Source organism: Rhynchophorus ferrugineus, unplaced genomic scaffold (assembly GCF_030347505.1).
Source record: "Rhynchophorus ferrugineus isolate W39M unplaced genomic scaffold, kcgeb_rfMv2 rfM3, whole genome shotgun sequence".
Classification (NCBI taxonomy): domain Eukaryota; kingdom Metazoa; phylum Arthropoda; class Insecta; order Coleoptera; family Curculionidae; genus Rhynchophorus; species Rhynchophorus ferrugineus.
In genome coordinates this window covers 59,932,986-59,951,684 of record NW_027472582.1, presented here as the reverse complement: position 1 = coordinate 59,951,684, position 18,699 = coordinate 59,932,986, and the positions used below count along the sequence as shown (strand labels likewise).

General features: G+C 31.3%; 2 protein-coding genes across 11 annotated transcripts in view; one reads left to right on the top strand and one right to left on the bottom strand.

Moving 5' to 3' along the window:
* The window catches only part of LOC143193038 (breast cancer anti-estrogen resistance protein 3 homolog), a 262,731-nt gene that overhangs the window by 107,023 nt on the left and 137,009 nt on the right, over window positions 1-18,699 (bottom strand). Inside the window, exon 1 of one of the 6 annotated variants that reach the window (XM_076398965.1) lies at window positions 7,923-8,388. The exons of the other annotated variants lie outside the window; for them this stretch is intronic. The gene's annotated coding sequence lies outside the window, so the exon portion shown is untranslated. Of the gene's footprint in view, window positions 1-7,922; window positions 8,389-18,699 lie in introns of those variants that run through there. 6 annotated transcript variants of the gene reach the window in all.
* The window catches only part of LOC143193042 (uncharacterized), a 51,565-nt gene continuing 51,266 nt past the window's right edge, over window positions 18,401-18,699 (top strand). For all 5 annotated transcript variants that reach the window (XR_013004934.1, XM_076398974.1, XM_076398975.1 and 2 more), the window contains exon 1: window positions 18,401-18,674. Coding sequence is in view for 2 of the 5 variants with exons in the window: in XM_076398972.1 (XP_076255087.1) it covers window positions 18,656-18,674 (19 nt within the window). In the remaining 3 variants the exon portion in view is untranslated. The remainder of the gene's footprint in view (window positions 18,675-18,699) is intronic.

Here is an 18,699-nt window from a genome sequence, read left to right as displayed (position 1 = left end):
AATTGTTTTACAAACATTTTAATGTAAGATACAGTTATGAACATATAGTGTTACATAGAACAGATATTTTTAGTTATGATATATTCGGAATGTTATTCCAGTTCGCTAAGTCATTAAAATGTCATACTTACTTCATCAAAATTTCGTCAGGTCTTTTAATTTACTTTGAACTGAACTATTTTAGTTAGGTATACAAGTTTTGTCCTATATTACCGTTTGCCTTTTAAAATAACATCTGGAATGTTGTTTCACTAATAGTTTTGGTGATTAAATTATTATAAAATTATGTGTGATACTATCTTACTATGGTATATTTAATTTCGGTTTTAAAACTCTTTTTTAAAGTATGTATTACATTGTTAGTAGTCGTTGCCGACTAACCTACAATTTGTCTTTACTTAAACTTAAATCTAGGTATATATCTAGGAGGACCCATCGGTCATATCTTAGTCTCTGGTGTAATAATGTTTATGTATTAATATTTTTTATTAAATGAAGCTTACCACAATACACTACATAAGATCAAATGGTTTGATTCTTTTGAGTCTGTGTCCTGTGCTGATCCAAGAGTTTCATATTGACGATATTGACATGAGAATAGAGTCTCTCCTCATATTTCCTTGAGAATGTGAAGGTATCTGAAGGCCTCGGTGAAAGAATCAAATAATCAGTCCTTTAGTATCTAGAATACTTCTTAGGAGTTTGATACTTAGCGTTGTTGCTATATGGAATCATTGTGCTGTTTGATTATAAATGAAATGCACATGCACAGATTTACTTTCGTTAATATATTATTTTCTAATTTTGAGTCCAATTATTTATATTGTCAGTTGCCTGTTGTAATCTTTGTGTGGCTTCTTCGCTATTGTCTCTGACAGCAAGAATATCTTCCATTCGTGGTATATCACATGGGTAAAGTAGGTAAATAATTGGTCAAAATAGACTTCCTTGTGGTACACCTGCTTTAGCTTGTTTTATTGTAGAGTAGACTTCCTCTTGCTTGACTCTAAACATTCTGGCTGTAATATAAGATGTTAATGGTTCAGTGTGTTGTTTCGGTAACATTTTCTGTAGCTTATGAACAAGGCCGTCACACCATACCTTATCGAAGGCCGATGCTACATCTGAATATAGTTGAACATACATTTTTACCTTCATTAGACTTTTTCAATTACATTTATTACACTATGCACTTAGTAAATCCTGCAATCTTTGTTAACAGACCCAAGCTGATGTGTAGGTATTAGGTTCTTTCTCTCTATAATTTTAAATAAATAATCATTTTGCTTTAACATCATATATATATATATATATATATATATATATATATATATATAACAGCTCATTGTAAAATTCTAACTATTGTGTTTGGAGAAGTCATAATGCTCGCTTGTTTTACTTTGTAAGAGTATTACTAGTGCATTATTGCTAGTAATTTTTATGTTTTCTGTTTGTAATCGCATATTTAAATGAATTAGAGGTTCTTTAAAATTACACATTAACTAACGAACTAATGGTCTTTCTTGTAGTAAAACTGTATAAGGACACGTTGAATATAGGCGACGACTTGGGTCGGGATTTAAACAAAGCGCGAAAAAAGTTGGTAGGTGTTTAAAATAATGTAATTATTTTAAATAATTAATTCCTGGTAATCCCGATAAAATTGTTATAATCGATTGTAATATAATATATTGTAGGAAAATTTTTTTTTGAGGGAATTTATTTATATAAGTTTCAGACACTAATAAAAGAATCATTGTAGCACTTTTGAAATATTGTCGGCGAAAAAATGAACCAAATAACATCCATAATACAAATAAATATATTGTTACAATTGTTGCATGGTGACCTTATAATCCATATGAGGTTACATAGACATCGTATCGAGGGTAGTCGCTGAGGTTATATTATAAACCGGTTACTGTACATGTTTCAGACATTATTATGACTTCATATTTGCTATCTTGATATAAGTTCTAAGCCAAGTGTGGAAAATATATTGTTGAATGAACACCTGTTTAATTTATGTATCATTTAATAAAAACAGAATTACAATTTAAATCTTGTTTAAAGAGTTTTGCAAAGCCTGGAATAAATGAAGATGGATTATTCGGGTTATGGGGTTATTCGGAATGAATCAGAACTTCTATTTCTTAACTACCTACTTCAATCGTTTAGTTGTTAACAGCAGAAATTCGAATTAATTGTTTGAAAAAGGTGAAGACTTTCTTTTCAATTTCACCAAGTACACATTAATGGGAATCAATCAACGATTTTCTGGCCCTTGTTCGCACTGAATTGGAAATCCTTGAACAATGGCCTTCTTCATCGAACTTTTTTATATACAATCTTATCTAAACGGTTCAAAACTATTTATAGCACTACTTTTATGAAACTTTTGGGATTATTTTCAAGGCGCAATCAATTTTGAGCGAGTGAACGAATGACATTTCATTTTTATTGGGTTCATTGAATAAATATTACTAAACATGCAATGGTTAAAAATCACCTATTAGGACAAACCGCTTTTTTTCCAGCTTAATATTTTACATTTTTTTATTCGATCCTCGAAGAAGTAATAAATAAGAAATATAGTAATTAAATTTCCGGTCTATTTGATTGGTAACCTTTTATGGCTACTCTAATGGTTTTAGTCTATATTAGTAGGTAGATAATAGATTATTCTAGTAAAATAATGGTTCTATCAAAGTTTGTTCTAATGCGTGGAGATAATCTTTTAGTTTTCCTTTTTGTTCAAAGATATAATAAAATGTATTATTAATTTGTATTTTTTAATATATAGATAGTTTTTAAAACTAATGTTAAATTTATATTTTATTTTTATTTTTATTTGGAAATTTATTGATTCTTTTTTTATGTCGTTTCCAATTTTAATGTTACTCATCAATATAGTACTCTAATAATATGGATAATTTTAATTTTAAATAAACAAATTGTTTCTATGTATGTGTAGAAAACTTTCCAAGCATTTTCATGTAAATTTTCACGGATTTTATGTGACTGAATATTCTCCACTCGGAAAAATCAATTTATCTCAATTTTACTTCTATAACGACAATTTATATTCAATCCTTGATTCAATCGTTTCAATTTATAGCAATATGAATGTTCAATTTTACGTCTTCATACACTTTTGGCTTTCCATTACGTTATATTCCTTCAATATCAAATTCACCGTACTTATGCTCTTGAAACAAGTCCAATAAAAACAAAATGCACTCAAAGCAATACATATTGTATATTTAAACGATACTTCAGAATTAAATAAGAAGAGAGACTACGATAGCTATATTTGCAAATGGTACAAATTTGAAAATGGTATGACACAATTAGTAATAACATATTCGTAGGCAATAATTAAGAAGCATCTATGAAGAAAGGTAGCTAGCTGTGGAATAATGGACTTAAGCAAACAATTGAAATTAAAACTATACAAGCTCAAATCTGTTCCTATCGACTTTGAAGACGAAATATTAAACAGTACTCTTTTATTGAACTGAAATGGGACTATTGTCAAACAAAATAATATTGTCAAATATTGTCAAATATATATGATATTGAAAGCTCACAATCAATCTCAAATCTCACAATAAAATTTTGATGCTAAAAGTAGTATAGTTATATGGTTTAAAACTGTAAGTTTCAAAACGTAGTCTTACGTAACTTAGTGAATATATATTGTCATGTACGCTATAAAGTCTTGCATGGAGACCTAGTAAGCCTTATAATCAAAGAAGTAGTCACAAAGTTCGCCAAGAAACATGTATCCACTCTACACCTCTATGAAAATCAATTAACCCAAAGATTCTTCAGCTATTAAATGGAGAGCATTCACGGATTTTAACATAAAATTAAATTAAAACCAGACATTTGAACATATACTGTATATTAAAAGCTAGTTATTTATTTTGTTCGACAATTATTACATCACATTTTAATGTTTCTATTGTTCAATCAAATATACATTATTAATCAACCTCTGGATATATAAAATCGGTTTCAAGATGATCTTATCGAATTTTGACATTTGCGTGACATGTAACGATAATATAATAAAATACAACCAACGAATGACCGTGTTATTAACTAATTATCCATGGATCTTTTTAGAGGTATGTTTTCTGGTCATTTATATACACTTAATTGATAACATCTGGGGACCGTTTTTCTCTGCATGTTTGAAATGTAGTTGTAATATTAGCAGTAAATAACGAGCGGAAGGACATATTATAGGTATAGTGTTAGTTTTTCTTTGTTTGTCAGTTTTAATTACGTTAATGAGTCAAATGGGTTTGGTTGATTATGTAATAGGTGTACATTACTTCAACAGACTTTCTCATGTTCTTCTTAACAATAAGAAGTGATGGAAATAAATAAGTCGAAGACATCGTGCAAGAAGTTTGAGCGTTTAACAATAACATACATAACATTATCACAAGAGGAAAATTTACCTTTTTATTACCATGATTCTTAAAATTAGCACTAATAAGTCTATTGACTGCCATGCGAAGAACTTATCTCAAGAGACCATTTCCCATAAAAAAAAATCCAGTCTTCCCAACTGAACTTCTTACCGGCAACGCGGCTGATTATTTAAAAATTTAAAAGAGATGTTAAATTTACAAAAATATATTCTATCGTTTTCTACTACTTTTCCCATCCTTTTGGCAACATGGCGATACTGTACCTCTAAAGAACGATATTGGTTCGGCAGCTATCCAATCGGTCTTCGCATTTCTCCAGTAATTTAAAACCATATCCCGCCGTACCATTCTGTTGCAAGCTGCAGCCGTGTATTCTTCAGAATTCTTGCGACGTGTGGTCGAGAGTTGTCATGAAAGAGATAAATGATTATTGACAATACGTCGTCCAATTTGTCTAATTGACGTCAGAAGATATCTGGAGTAATATTCCATCTGGGTGATCCCATATATATACAGCACGATTTATGCCCATGAATATCTGCTTCGGTATACATATAGATGGCTATCCTGATCTAGCTCATGAATTTTTAGTCTTGGAATTGTCGAAGTCAATCAGCCAACTCTTCTTTTTTCCTGATGAGCAATGAAAACATGATGTTGACGTTGTTAGTAATAGCATTTTAACATCTGCAAATAGTTGATTCATCAACTGATAAGTTCTCTGAACATTCCATGAGTTCCTTCAAGCTAAATTTGCACCAATAAGTCTTAGTGCTCATTGCCTTCGAACAATGTTGATCCTCCAAGTCGTTATTTGCTATTGACGCTAAAATTATTACTGATATGATGAAGCAGCATCACCAGAAATTTCTAAAACTGTTTGATGGGCATTGGCAGCAGATTTCTTTTGTGGCAATGACGATCGAAAATACAATTTTAAACGTTCCATAATTAGCTCTCAACAATACTAGTTACTCAATAATACTAAATGCGAATCTGTTATTTTATGTAGAGAAATGTTAAAGTCATCGAATTTAATGGTTAGACTAGTTTGTATAAAGAAATGTATGTACTATGAAGAAAGTATTGTAAATAGTAAATAGTATTATTTAAAAATTGTTCAGGCCTTCTACATATTGTTAGAATGGAAGGTATTGTATATTGTTTTGGTTGTGGTATAATAATAATCGAAATGAACATTAAACACCATTAAATTTATAGTGTTTCATATTTACTCTTGAGAAAATTACATCTCACATATATTATATGATTTTTTTTTGATAATCTTGAACTATACCAAGGAAGATAATCAAGAATATTTCTTTCTAATGGTAGACAATTCTCTTCTAAATGATTCTAATTTTATTTAGTAGTAGTTGTTTTTAGTACCTAGTATTCGAATAACAATTAGTGTTTCTTTTTAACTAACTTGATTTTGAATAATTCAGATGATATTTCGAGCAATGACTGAATTAATCTAAAGTGGCTTGCTCGTGTCTTATTAACACACCAGATTGGTTCTATTATTAGACTTTTTCAAAACGGCGCTCAGATCGAGATACATTCTCCGCATAAAAGACATACTTTTAAGTTATACTAAACTGTTAGAGGCTTTGATAAAGCGCCTAAAATATATAGAGCTAATATTTAAACAAACTAATTATTAATACAGTTTTATGAATGAACTGAACGTTAAATATATCGTTATAAAAAGAAATTCAACTTTATTTCAGAAATCAGCTCGTCGATTAACCGCAAAAACGAACAAAATCGTAGGAATTCCTAAACTAAAACTAAGAGGAATGATACGACAAATATTGCGGCAGCTGAACCACATCCGCCGTGATAGTTTTGTAATATAAATATGTATGCTTTAATCTTTAATTGATTTAAAATATTGTAAACTATTGGTTGGTACAGTGGTAAAGGCTACAGGACGGTCTTACTGCTGTTGCGATAGTCGCGGGTTCGAATCCTGCTGGGGCATGGTCGTAAATTTATTTTTGTGATTGTTTAACATTTGTAATTATACTTAGTTAAGAGTGTAAAATTCGACAAGGAAAATGATCCCAGTCTCTCCAAAGTTGGCCACTCGCCAGTTGGTAGGCTAATGCCGAGTACCGTGGTTCGAAGCCTACGTTAAACTGTAGGTCCAGTCCAGATAAACCCTTGTTGATAAAAAAGAGATGGTGATGATATGTTGATTTTTATAATTTGAATTTTTATTGCATTACTAAATCAAATAATAACACCAATAATTTAAAGTATCCTAGTTATATAGTAATCTATATAGTAATATATATATATATATATATATATATATATATATATATATATATATATATATATATATATATATATATATATATATATATATATATATATATACTGAAAAAGCTATTGTAATCTACTATGTGAAATATTTCTAATAATAACATATGATATTATTACATTATATGATATTTTAGTTCTTTGTAAATCTTGTTCTTGTTCTTTGTAAATGTGTTGTATTTTTTCAAAATTGTTGTGTTTATATAGTAATGCTATTTATTTTATATATCTCGTTGAATATGTTTCTATTATTCAATATGTTAATCATAAAGCCAATTTGGACCTATGAGGTGCAAATATGGGGTTGCTCTAAAACATTAAACCAACTTAACTAGTAATTCAACGCACCCAAAACAAAGTTCTACGATTACTATGAATTAATTAATTAATTACTAATGCTTATCGCTACGTAACCAACGAGGAATTGCACGATGACTTCGAAATCAAATGGATATACGAAGTGATATATATTACAAAGATTTCGCCTTAGAACATGAAATAAGGCTGTTAAATCACAGCAACGTAAAAGCATTATAGCTACTGGACAACTACAACAAACCACACGAAAGTGTTTAGTGTATTCTTAACTTTAGCATAAGTAGTTTAGTTTCAATTTAATTTGAACAATAATCAATTTGCGTAATCAAGTATAACAGAGCAGTACTAATAAATTAATTTGTAAATTAAGATTATAATAAGCATATCTAACGTAAGATATAATTAATTTAAAAAAGTTGTTCAATATGGAAACAATGTTTTCCCTGTTCTGGTGCTAAGTAAATTAGTATTAATATATTTACACCACGTACAAGATATTTTGTGAATATGGTCTGTAAATGTCGGTGTCCTTGGACAACAAGATGCAAGTGAATGGTATGATTATATCGTACTGCACGTTCTGCAGATATGTCGCACGTGACATTCGTAAAAATTGTACAATCGGGCCGCACCTGAACAAAGCGGCAACTTCGCATTACTCGAACTATGTAATAGCGATAGTACTACACCATTCCATTCATAAAAGTCGACTTTACAACGCCCTTAATGCAACGCGATTATAGTAACATGCTATCTATGATCAATCGAACATCAACGGAGTTATAATGGGTGGTTTCAGTACGTCCACGGGAATTCTAAAGGACTCACCATTCTTATCGGTCCGTCCGGAACGTTACATAGTGTACTCAGCATCCGCCACCGGCCCAAACAACCACCACATCACACTTTCCTCGAGTTCCTCGACCCAGAACGCCAGTTTCACATCAAGAACATCGAAAAAAATATATATATATATCGTTCCCGCTATCCGTTGTTCGACGAATCGCCGACTCCCTGAAATTGGCCTGAGGTCAGTCACAGGATCGGTTCATTCGCGAAGTGTCCGTTTCACGACCAAGAAGAAACAATAATCGAGAAGGCCGGTGGAGACCGGGCCGTGACGACGAGGTCCGCGTCTTAAGCGACGCTGCTCTTTTGTTTTCGGCGTCGGCCAAACCACGGTGCAATCGCATTCAAACGGATCATGATCGTCGACACTGGGCTGTCGCGGCTGGACCACCACATTCGGTGCCGATTATTTCAGCCGATCTGAACGGCAACGTGCGCGTATGCGTAGATCGGTTGCGTCCCCACCCCCGTGGCCGGCTACCGCCGAACTACCCCCGATTTATTGATCAGGGTGATGGCGCAGCCGTCACGGTGTACACGGAGAAAAATGTTGGGGGATGCGAGTGACGGGGACGTGCAGGCGAAACGTCGGCCGCGCCGTTGCCACGTTGATTTCTTTTTTATGTTCGTCGACTAGTCACCCCCATAACTGATTGTTCGTTTGCGCTATTCACATACGGGTCTTAATTAGCACTTTAATTAATAGTTTCGGTTTTTTGTTTCGTCATATATCACGTATAATATATTTTAAAAATGGATATAAAATCTCTTTATTTTTTTAAAAATTAATTACAACTTACATTAGATATGCTAAGAAACAGGTCAATTGAAAAGTCCTCGGCCTACCATAGTAAAACACATTTTTGGGCAAAATTAGTTTTTTTTTACTCAACATAATTCCCTTCAAGGGTGATACACTGATTATAGCGACCCTTCAACTTTTAGACACCACTTTTGTCTTTTAGATACCAAAATATTCGTGAATGCTATGAATGTACACGTTCAGTGGATATCTTTGGAGTGTCTGCTATTTCATTCAATTTCAATTTACGGTCATTCAAAATCATTTTGTGGATTTTTAAAATGTTTTCGTCGGTAACAACCTCTTTTGGGCGTCCACTGCGTTCTAAACTTAGGATACCAATTTTTGATATTTGATTTTTCTGGGGAAATGTCCGGAAACCCGGCATCCAGCCAAGTTTTTGGTTCAACTCTATTTTTTCCCTTCAAAAGCAATATTTTATCAACACGCGAAATTCTATTTTATCCACACTAACACATTTTTTTCGCAATAGCAAAAGTTGCTTCACTCTAAATGCTATAATTCACAAACTAACCATCCGACTTAATTCATAGACGCATCTTTTGAGGGTTAGGGCTAACTAAGAAATATTTCGATTTAATTCTAGTAGCGCCATCTATGTGCCAGACCGGGAACTTTTCAATTGACCTAAATTTACAATCCTAATTTAAATATTACTTATTAAATATTAAATATTTTATTTCTACTTAAACTACTTATATTAAAGTTAAGAATACACTTATACAGTAAACAAGCTCGTGTGGTTTGGTTCGCTTCAATCTTCTGATTTGCTCAGTAGCTGTATTGTTTCCACGTTGCTGCGATTTAGGAACCTTAGTTCATAATTTAAAGCAAAATCTAGGATCATTTTGTGTATCCATTTGATTTCGAGGTCATCGTGCAGCACTTTGGTGGCATTGGTAATTAATCCTAGAGCTTTGTTGAATTACTAGTTGGATTGTTTGTTTTAGTACTCCCCAATATTTCAAACGTATAGGTCCAATTTGGCTTTATGATTGACTGATAAACCAATTTCTTTGATATTAGGTCAAGTTATTAGATACTAATCATCCGACTAACCAATATCGTTCATTGACTTTGAATCTAATCTGCTCTGCTTTTTATCTAATGTGGTATTCAGTTGATTCTTATATTCGGTATTTTGTTGATTGAGGATTCGGGCATCCGTCAAGTGACATAATTAGGCGTTTTTCATTTCACCGCAACTCAAAATTAACATGGACAGATTTCGAGCTATTAAGCCGTATTTTCCTGTCTCTAGGCCATTTGTAGATCTTGTTGATCGCTACTTGTACATTTTTTACAGCTACTGGCAGATATACATCCTTTGCCATGATAACTGTGTCGTCGGCAAATGTTCCAAGTACAGTTTCTTTTGTTGTTGGGGTATCATCAATATAGAGAAGCTACAGGAGTGTCCCCAAGGCACTATCTTGTGGAACTCCCGCCGAAAAAGGGGTTAAGTGTTGAAAATGCCCCTTCATGCGAGACTATTTCTTTTTTTCTTTCGAAAAGATATAATTACAGCAGTCGACAGTAATTCTGCGGTAGCAATTTGCTCATTTTGTAGATTAATCCCAAATGCCATACGCAGTAAAAACCTGTGTGACGTCCAGGAATATTGCAAGGCAATACTTCTTTTCTTCGAATGCCTTTCTAACAACTGCTGTTAAATCACTATAATAAATATATTTGTTAGCTAAGTATTGTCTGTTGATAGCCGCTACATTTGTTCGACTTTCAGGCAATTTACGGATTCCATTTCGAAAGAATGATGTATATATTGAAATGAATCGTCCCATGTTTTGGTACCTTCGTAATAAGTGAGGCGCTACTCTGACATCTCTTAACTCATATGTCGGGACAACTAGTAATTAGAAGGTGCAAGCACTTCCTGTTTTAATGTATTCAAATATTATTTCACCGGTTTTGTAGCATGTGATCAAGCGTTGTCATACTGTTAATTAACAATAGTTGTAATTGCACGTATTTCGGCTGTTTTTCGCGCTGTATAGAACCAATCCAGCTGACAACTTGATTTTATTGAGTTTTAGTAGCTTTTAGTATACCACACTAAGCTGATCCCACAAAATACACAGTATTAGCTTAGAGACATGGATGTTTTGTTTTGCCGTTAATGCACGACCAGGTGGTATCCATGATATTTTTTGCTTTTGATTATCGTAATAGATATTAATACTACTTTTCATCACCAGTAACAATACGATACAAGAAACGTTTTCGATTTTGCGGCTGAAGCAGCATTTCATACATGACCAAGCGTCTTTCAGATTCTATTTTCCTCAATTCATGCCAGCATAAAATAGCCAAGCTCTTGAATCATTTCCATATTCTCTAAGCGGTTGAAAATGGTTTCTTGTGTTACCTCCAACAACTCTGCATATTTTTCATGCATTTTACACGGATCATCATAAGTAACACCTTCAAATTTTTTGGTCGTCCAAAAAGTTTTTTGTCTTCGAGGTCAAAATTACCACTTCTAGTCGATAGTAGTATTCACATGTAAAAATCGATGGAGTATGGTATTTCAACCAACAGCTTCATACAGCATTCAATTACATTCAGCTGTTCATTTCTACAAATTGAAGTTAGAGCTAAATATCTAGTAAAAAAATATGTTTTCTATGTCAATTATTTCTAGGATACATTCTGTAATAAACTTTGACCTAGTTTTGATTATGTGCAATAGAAAAATTAAACCATACCTACCATAAAGTTACCACAAACATCTGTTGTGGTATAGTGGTTACAAGAGCATGATCATTTAGTCTGCGGCTAATATTGTCGCAGATTGAAATTCCATTCTGAATATTTGTAAATGTTTTTAGATAAAAGTGCAAAATATGATGCGAAATAATTTAATCATGCTATTAACTAAGCTGGATAAAAGTGGATAGTTTCTAAGATAATATAACCTCTTCAATTATTCATAATTCAGGAACAAAATATAATCGGAAATTCTGGCCTCAAAAATAATTACTAAATCTAAATTTTTATATAATTAATAGTTTTTTTATTCTCTACCAGTAAAATATGATCTAAAGAAGCAGGTGTTCAGTCACCAGCGCCTTTATAATAACTCTTCCCTTTTACGTTACGTTTGCCCTGTAAGAGCATTAATCTTTCCCTTTGGGTAATTTTTTACAGATATAGAATGGCTGAAAATGTACCTTTTAGGGTCTCGTTTTCCAAGGTAATATTTTTGATTATTTCTTAAACTTTTCATGTTTTAACAATGGAAAGGATGTTGTTGTACAGCTGTAATATTATTAATTAAATTGTGTACCTAATAAGTAATATAATGAGAGAAAAACAAATTAATTGCCTATATTTTATGTTATATCTATTCCCACATTTATTGTGTAGATACCGTTTATCAATAAGGTTTTATAACATTATATATAGACCACTGAAATCGTATACAATATGGTATCAGGTAGAGGAAAAACAATGACAAACAAAAAAATTCTAACATTTAATAATAGTTATAATAAAAAATAAATTATCTATTATGAGTTGTACCTAAATATCTAAAAAATGAATAATAAAAACTTTTAAACTCTTTGCTTTATTAGTGTTATATTAGTTTAGTTATTAAGTTATTATATTGTAAGTAGTGCCTTATAGAAAATAATGTAGAACAATTATTGCAGTATTTAATAATTAATATAATTTCATTTATATAATAAACCTAATTAATCCAAAAATTAATTACTGTGTCTATCTGGAAGTTTTTCATTTACTATGAGTGATGGAAAGCAGCTTGGATTTAATTAAACTTCTCGGAGACTTATTTTCATTTATCCAAAGAAGAGAAGGTATATATTAATTTTATTATATATATATATATATATATATATATATATATATATTGAAACACGTCGTAACAACACGTAACAGCTACTGGCACGTAACAAACACGTCGTAACAACACGTATATATATATATATATATATATATATATATATATATATATATCTGTATAATTAACTACCATAAAATCTATTTAGTTTTTTTAGTAGTAACTGAGTAGCTAACTTTTGTATTCATCATTAAATATCTGTCAGTAAAACCTAATTTAATTTTTATTATATACCATTTTGTTGAAATTTAAATATATTTCTATTTATATTACACAACATTATAGATATTATACGGCAAGATATTTTTCTTTTCATATGAGGTGTGTTATCTGTCCTCTTTAATAATCAGTTCCTTAAGACAGCTGCTAAAACAGATGTTATTAAGGACCCCCCTGAGTAAATCGCATATTGTTAAATAGCAAATAAATACCACTTATCTTGACCAAATATGCCGATGGCTTTTGTGCCGAATATGCGAATAAAAACTCACGTAAAACACATGAACAATCATCTAAATCATTAGTAGGATTATCAACAACGAATGTTTAAATGAATTGAAGATGATAAACAAGCATGAATTGTTATACACTTTATGATATTCAGATAAAATTGGTAGTCATTTGTATTCACGAGAACATGATCGAATTTCTAAGGACCTGTGATGCTTTGAACGTAGAATTTGAATTTTATTAAAAATATTGCACTTAATACTGTGTGTACAAAACTGATTAAAATTTAATCATGGTCTTCATATGTACATTCCCTACCTCTCTAATTTATTATCTTTATGTCGCAAATTCAGAAACAAAGGCTTTATTTAGATATAAAATGAAAGAGGCCCTTTTATTAATACCACTATAGTCTACCGAAGTGAGCTAACCTATTCTTTATGACCCGCAGGTTTGAAAGCCTATAGGGACCGTTCACTTCATACACAACGGAAACCATTTCATAAATATGTGGCCCATATGTTTCTTTGTGGATTCAGATTAAAGCCATTTTACCTGAGCCAAACTACTGTCTGTTTTCTGCCTATTCTGAATTTACGGTTACATCTTTCGGAATTTTATGCATAGTATTTTATTACCATAGAATTTTAAGGGCGATGCGTGTTCTTTTTACGACTGTATATATTCTATGGCATGTCTGACTTATGTATTTTTCGTTATAACAACATTGAAAAATCAGTTAATTTTTTAAAATTATCTCTTATAATGTCAATAATCTGCCCATGGGCAATAAGTATTATTATATGATTTCCGTTATATAATATAACCTTCCTGATAAGAAGAAAATAACTTCAGTAAGTGATCTGCTGTACAACTTATAAATTAAATCCAGATACTATTCTAACTTATTTTAAAGTCTATATTAAATTACTGTAAAGACTATTCTAACTTATTCTAGAGATTATTATATCTCACTCTATGTGTCTGTTAATAAGTTCGTATGGTAGTTTGCGCTTGAGCCTACGCACTTCACTGTCATCGCGCACATTCGTTATGGGTTCTAAGGGGATTCGCGTTGAATCAGGTTGTTGGACATGTAATATGTAGTACAAGTATCGACGACGACTCGCAACTTCATTCTGCAACCTCTGGGGATATCTATGTTAGATTTGCTAATAGTGCCCATAGTTCAATGTCATAGGTCCAAATGGGTCTAAGTATTGACTTATACAGCCAACCAAAACATTTGGTTTAGTTTATGCCCAAGCTGTTTGCGTTTTGTCACTATATATTTTCCCATGTCTAACGTCGATCAAAATGCATTCTCAGATATTTAACGTTGTGTGTTTGCGGATGTTCATGATAATTCAATTTTACCGAGGGACATGTTCTTCTACAAGGGGTGAATATCACATGGGTAAATTTTGGCTTATTTGCTTTGATACGCCACGCTTTCAACCACAATTCGACTTTGTTAAGATGTTGGAGGGTTCTTGTGGTTGATATTGGATCTTCGTGTGATGATAAAACCGTTGTATCATCAGCATATGTTGCAACAATAGTGTTTCTTGAGGTCGGTAGGTCAGCTGTATACAATAGATATAACAATGGGCCAGGAACACTGCCTTGCGGAACACCCGTCGCCCTGTTTGACAATAAAATGTTTGTTTTTTGAGGTATGATTTCAGCAGTTGAAAGTGCGTATGGGGCAAGAGCTTTTTCAATTTAACATGCAGTCTAGTGTGGCACACCTTGTCGAAGACCTGAGAAATATCGAGAAATGCAGCGGAGCAATATTTTTTATTGTTTAAGTTTTTTTTAAATTTGGTTGACTAATCTATGTATTTGTTTTGTTGTTTCGTGTTTATTATAGAAGCCAAATTCATGGTCTGGAACAATACGTCTCTCCCCTGCGATTATTTTGAGTCTCTTAATGTATAATTTTTCCAAAAGTTTAGAGATTACAGGTAACAGTCTTATTAGACGACAAGAGGAGACGTCGTCTGAAAAAAATCGGTTAGATAAATAAATATATAAACAGGGTTCCTCAATAATTTCGTAAAGCACCATTTACTTGCAAATAACAAACATAAACGCTTAAATATTTTGTATATTCTTAATTTAGAATTCCCATTATATGTATTAAAACATATGACAATTAGGAGATATCGACAACGTCGCAGTGACAGAGAAAATCTGATAAAATCAGAAATAGTAAAAGATTACATCCCTCATTGGTCAGAGACGGGCCAATGTCAAGCACAATTAACAATCCAAAGTATTCAGTGTGGTTTTTCGTTAAAACCTTTCTTTCCATTAAGCTAAGCCCCCTTTTTATTTCTTTTATGTCAAACAGGTAAATATAAGGTATAATTTGATATTTTTTGGGATTTGTCTAATCTATGAAAAACCTAATACATTCTCAGTATAGAACTGAGATTACATATTATTTCATCAGTCATATCAAGTGTTAAAAAAAGAAATTAATTATTTGTCTCATAATATGTCTCGTGTTACATTTTTCAATTAAATTGGATGAAATAAGATGTATGAACTATATTATGTTATTAAAAATATGTTGTCTTTTACAGCATAAACATTCTTGGTTAATTATTTTTCTTATTTATAAACAACTTTATAGCGTTGTTGTGTACGGTATTCTAGTCAAAAAAATTTCTGGGTGAGATTTTACATTACGAATTTGTTAAAAAAAAATGTTAATAAAGGTTTTACTGAGATCATACTTTATTATTTTGAACCTTTGAAAGAGTAGTCAAGTTCAACTATTTATTTGAAAATAGTGATACTGTAGATTGTGTATGAAAACTAACAACATACAATATGAAGCAAACTACCGATCGAAGCCGACTATAATAAGAAATCATAAAGGCCAAAATGGTTGACTGAAATACCAAGACACATAACTTTTAATACTATTATTGAAAGAAATGTTTGCAGGAAACGAGGAAATTTGAACTGAATATAAAAAATATGTGTGATTAGGGATCTAGAGCATATTGATATTATAAATTTAAATGGAAATATATAAATTCATGGAACTTTAATAAAGGAAAACATCTTCACAGAAACTTTCCACTCTGTCTAGTTTGCCAAGTTTCTTTTGTAAAATGTTGAATATTTAAATAGGATTCAGAAATATTGAAAGTTTTGGTGATTTATTCCCGACACTTGGAATATAATTTCAATATACTTTAAGGATTAGGAATAAATTTTACAATAACTTTTTAACTACCAATTAGGTTTATTATTAAATAGTCTATTATATTATTATGAATTCTATATTTTGTAACGGTTAAGTAAGTTGTTAGTTATTCTTTTACAATGTAATTGAAAGCAAGCTTAGTAAATATTTTAAAATAACTGGTACTAATTGTTACTTAGGCTGGTATAATATAGTTTTGTATATTGTCTGTTGATTTTTTAATTGTTTTCATATGATACTAAAAAAGCAGTATGAGAAAGAAACCATAAGTATATGCTTGTGTTAGATAATTAGATAGCAGATTACAGCTGGTCTTTAAAAAGAGATCGCACATATGATAGGCAGTAATTTGTGAATATATGATGATCATTCAAACTATTATCTTTGTATCATCTCTTTTAGAAGCATTTTGTCTGTATTTTACAATAATTTTTTAGTCCCTACAATAACATTTTTTGGTCCATTAATAATATCGATACTGCCAACAATTAAGGATTCATTCAAAAGTCAGATTTCTTCTAGATAATTTGTGTCGCTCTACTATACCACATCTAAATGGTTTTTTTTATAACATCTTTATTAGATACGCTTAGTACAATCTTAATTATAAATTAAATTATTATTACATTTCACTGTACTTTATAAATTCACAAGCAAGACGAGTGAGGGAAAATACATCAATATGTATTCCTCAATTATAAAATTATAATAACTTATGGCTATAGTTTACACTAAAGGTATACACTTTATATATGTTCGTATGGTTAGGTTTGCTTCAATCTCCTGACACCCTGCACGCTGTCCAGCAGTTCTATTGCTTCCACATTAATATGATTTAGTAATGTTCTTTCGTGTTTCAAGGCGAAATCTTGGATAACTTCGTAAATCCATTTGATTTCCAGGTCATCGTGAAGTTCTTCGTTGGTTACGTAGCGATAGGTATTGGTAATCAATCGAAGAACCTTGTTTTGAGAGCGTTGGATGACTAGTTGATTTGAATTTTTAGTTCAACCCCATATTTGCACCCCATAGGTCCAAATTGGCTTTATGATTGTCTTATAGACATCTAAGTGGTGAGTAAAAAGTTGACCTTTTTTATATGAGCATATTGCTACCATATTTTTGCAGCACCAATAGAATCATATCAATAATCAGGTACATCTTATTATTCTCAGAAAGCAAATTACAGCCGTATAACAAGCACTTAAGTAACTCTAATGTGTTCTGAAGAGATGATTTAAATTTGTTAATTATTTTAAATATAAAATAGCTAAAATTACACAAACCAGAGCCAGTTAAGCACATTCATAAATGTACAAAATTGTGGACTTGAGCATTTAGAAATCCTGATAGAACAATGCCAGAGAACAGAGGAGAAAAAATCCTATTACAAGATTCATTTTCTTATTGGCCCCATGTATTTTTATTTCATTATGTCAAAATTAAATTCAATATAAACCTATTGGTCACCACTCTCATGGGGAAAAATATCGAGTTTATAATAACAATTAATAACATTTTTCTTTTCAATATTTATAGGCTTACTATTATTCTCGATTTCTGTCTTATCTTTAACCAACGAATCGTCGATCAATCAAAAAGTCACTAATCATATCTTAATTATTTTTTCAGTATCTTCGTTCCTATTCAATAGCAAGATTATAATCAGCGACTAAAGAGAAAAAGAGGGTCCAAATGGGTCTTATCGTGTGGAAAAGGATGATTAGGCTACTATAGATATACAAATCAGCCCTGCGGCCATTTCTATTGTATTGTAACCCTTTGTCAGTGAGGCTTTCGAGGGATGAAAGCAAAAACGAAATACCAAAAATTGTTCGCTTTTTAACAGTGATTTTTCTGGACCAATCAAGATTAGAATTTATTTTTCCAGTTTTTTATATTCTTAATTTTTTCTTTTCATAAAATATATATTTTAATTTATCTATGTCAAACAATATTGTAGGTTATACGTTCTGTTCTAAATATCTTGGAATTAATCAAATTTTTTGCTTAGAAAAGAATGTCAAGAATTGTCACAATTTTAAATAATTACCTTGAACTTCCTACCAAAACGGTAGATCAGTAATGGCGTCCGTGTACGTTTTGTATGTTTACATGTTTATTGTAATTTGTTATTTTAATTAGTTTTACCGATATATATGAATTATAATAGTGTATATATAGTGTTCCTCGATCAAAAAACTCCGAATTACAACTCAAAACTCTGAACAAGTTGTTTATTAACGTTTTATTGAAAAAAAAGGCTAAAACATCCGGTTAAATATTGTTAGACGACAACCAGTAGTTGTATTTTTAAATTCAATAATTTATTTATGCGCAGACAATTTTTATGTAAGTACCAACTTTACTACTAGAT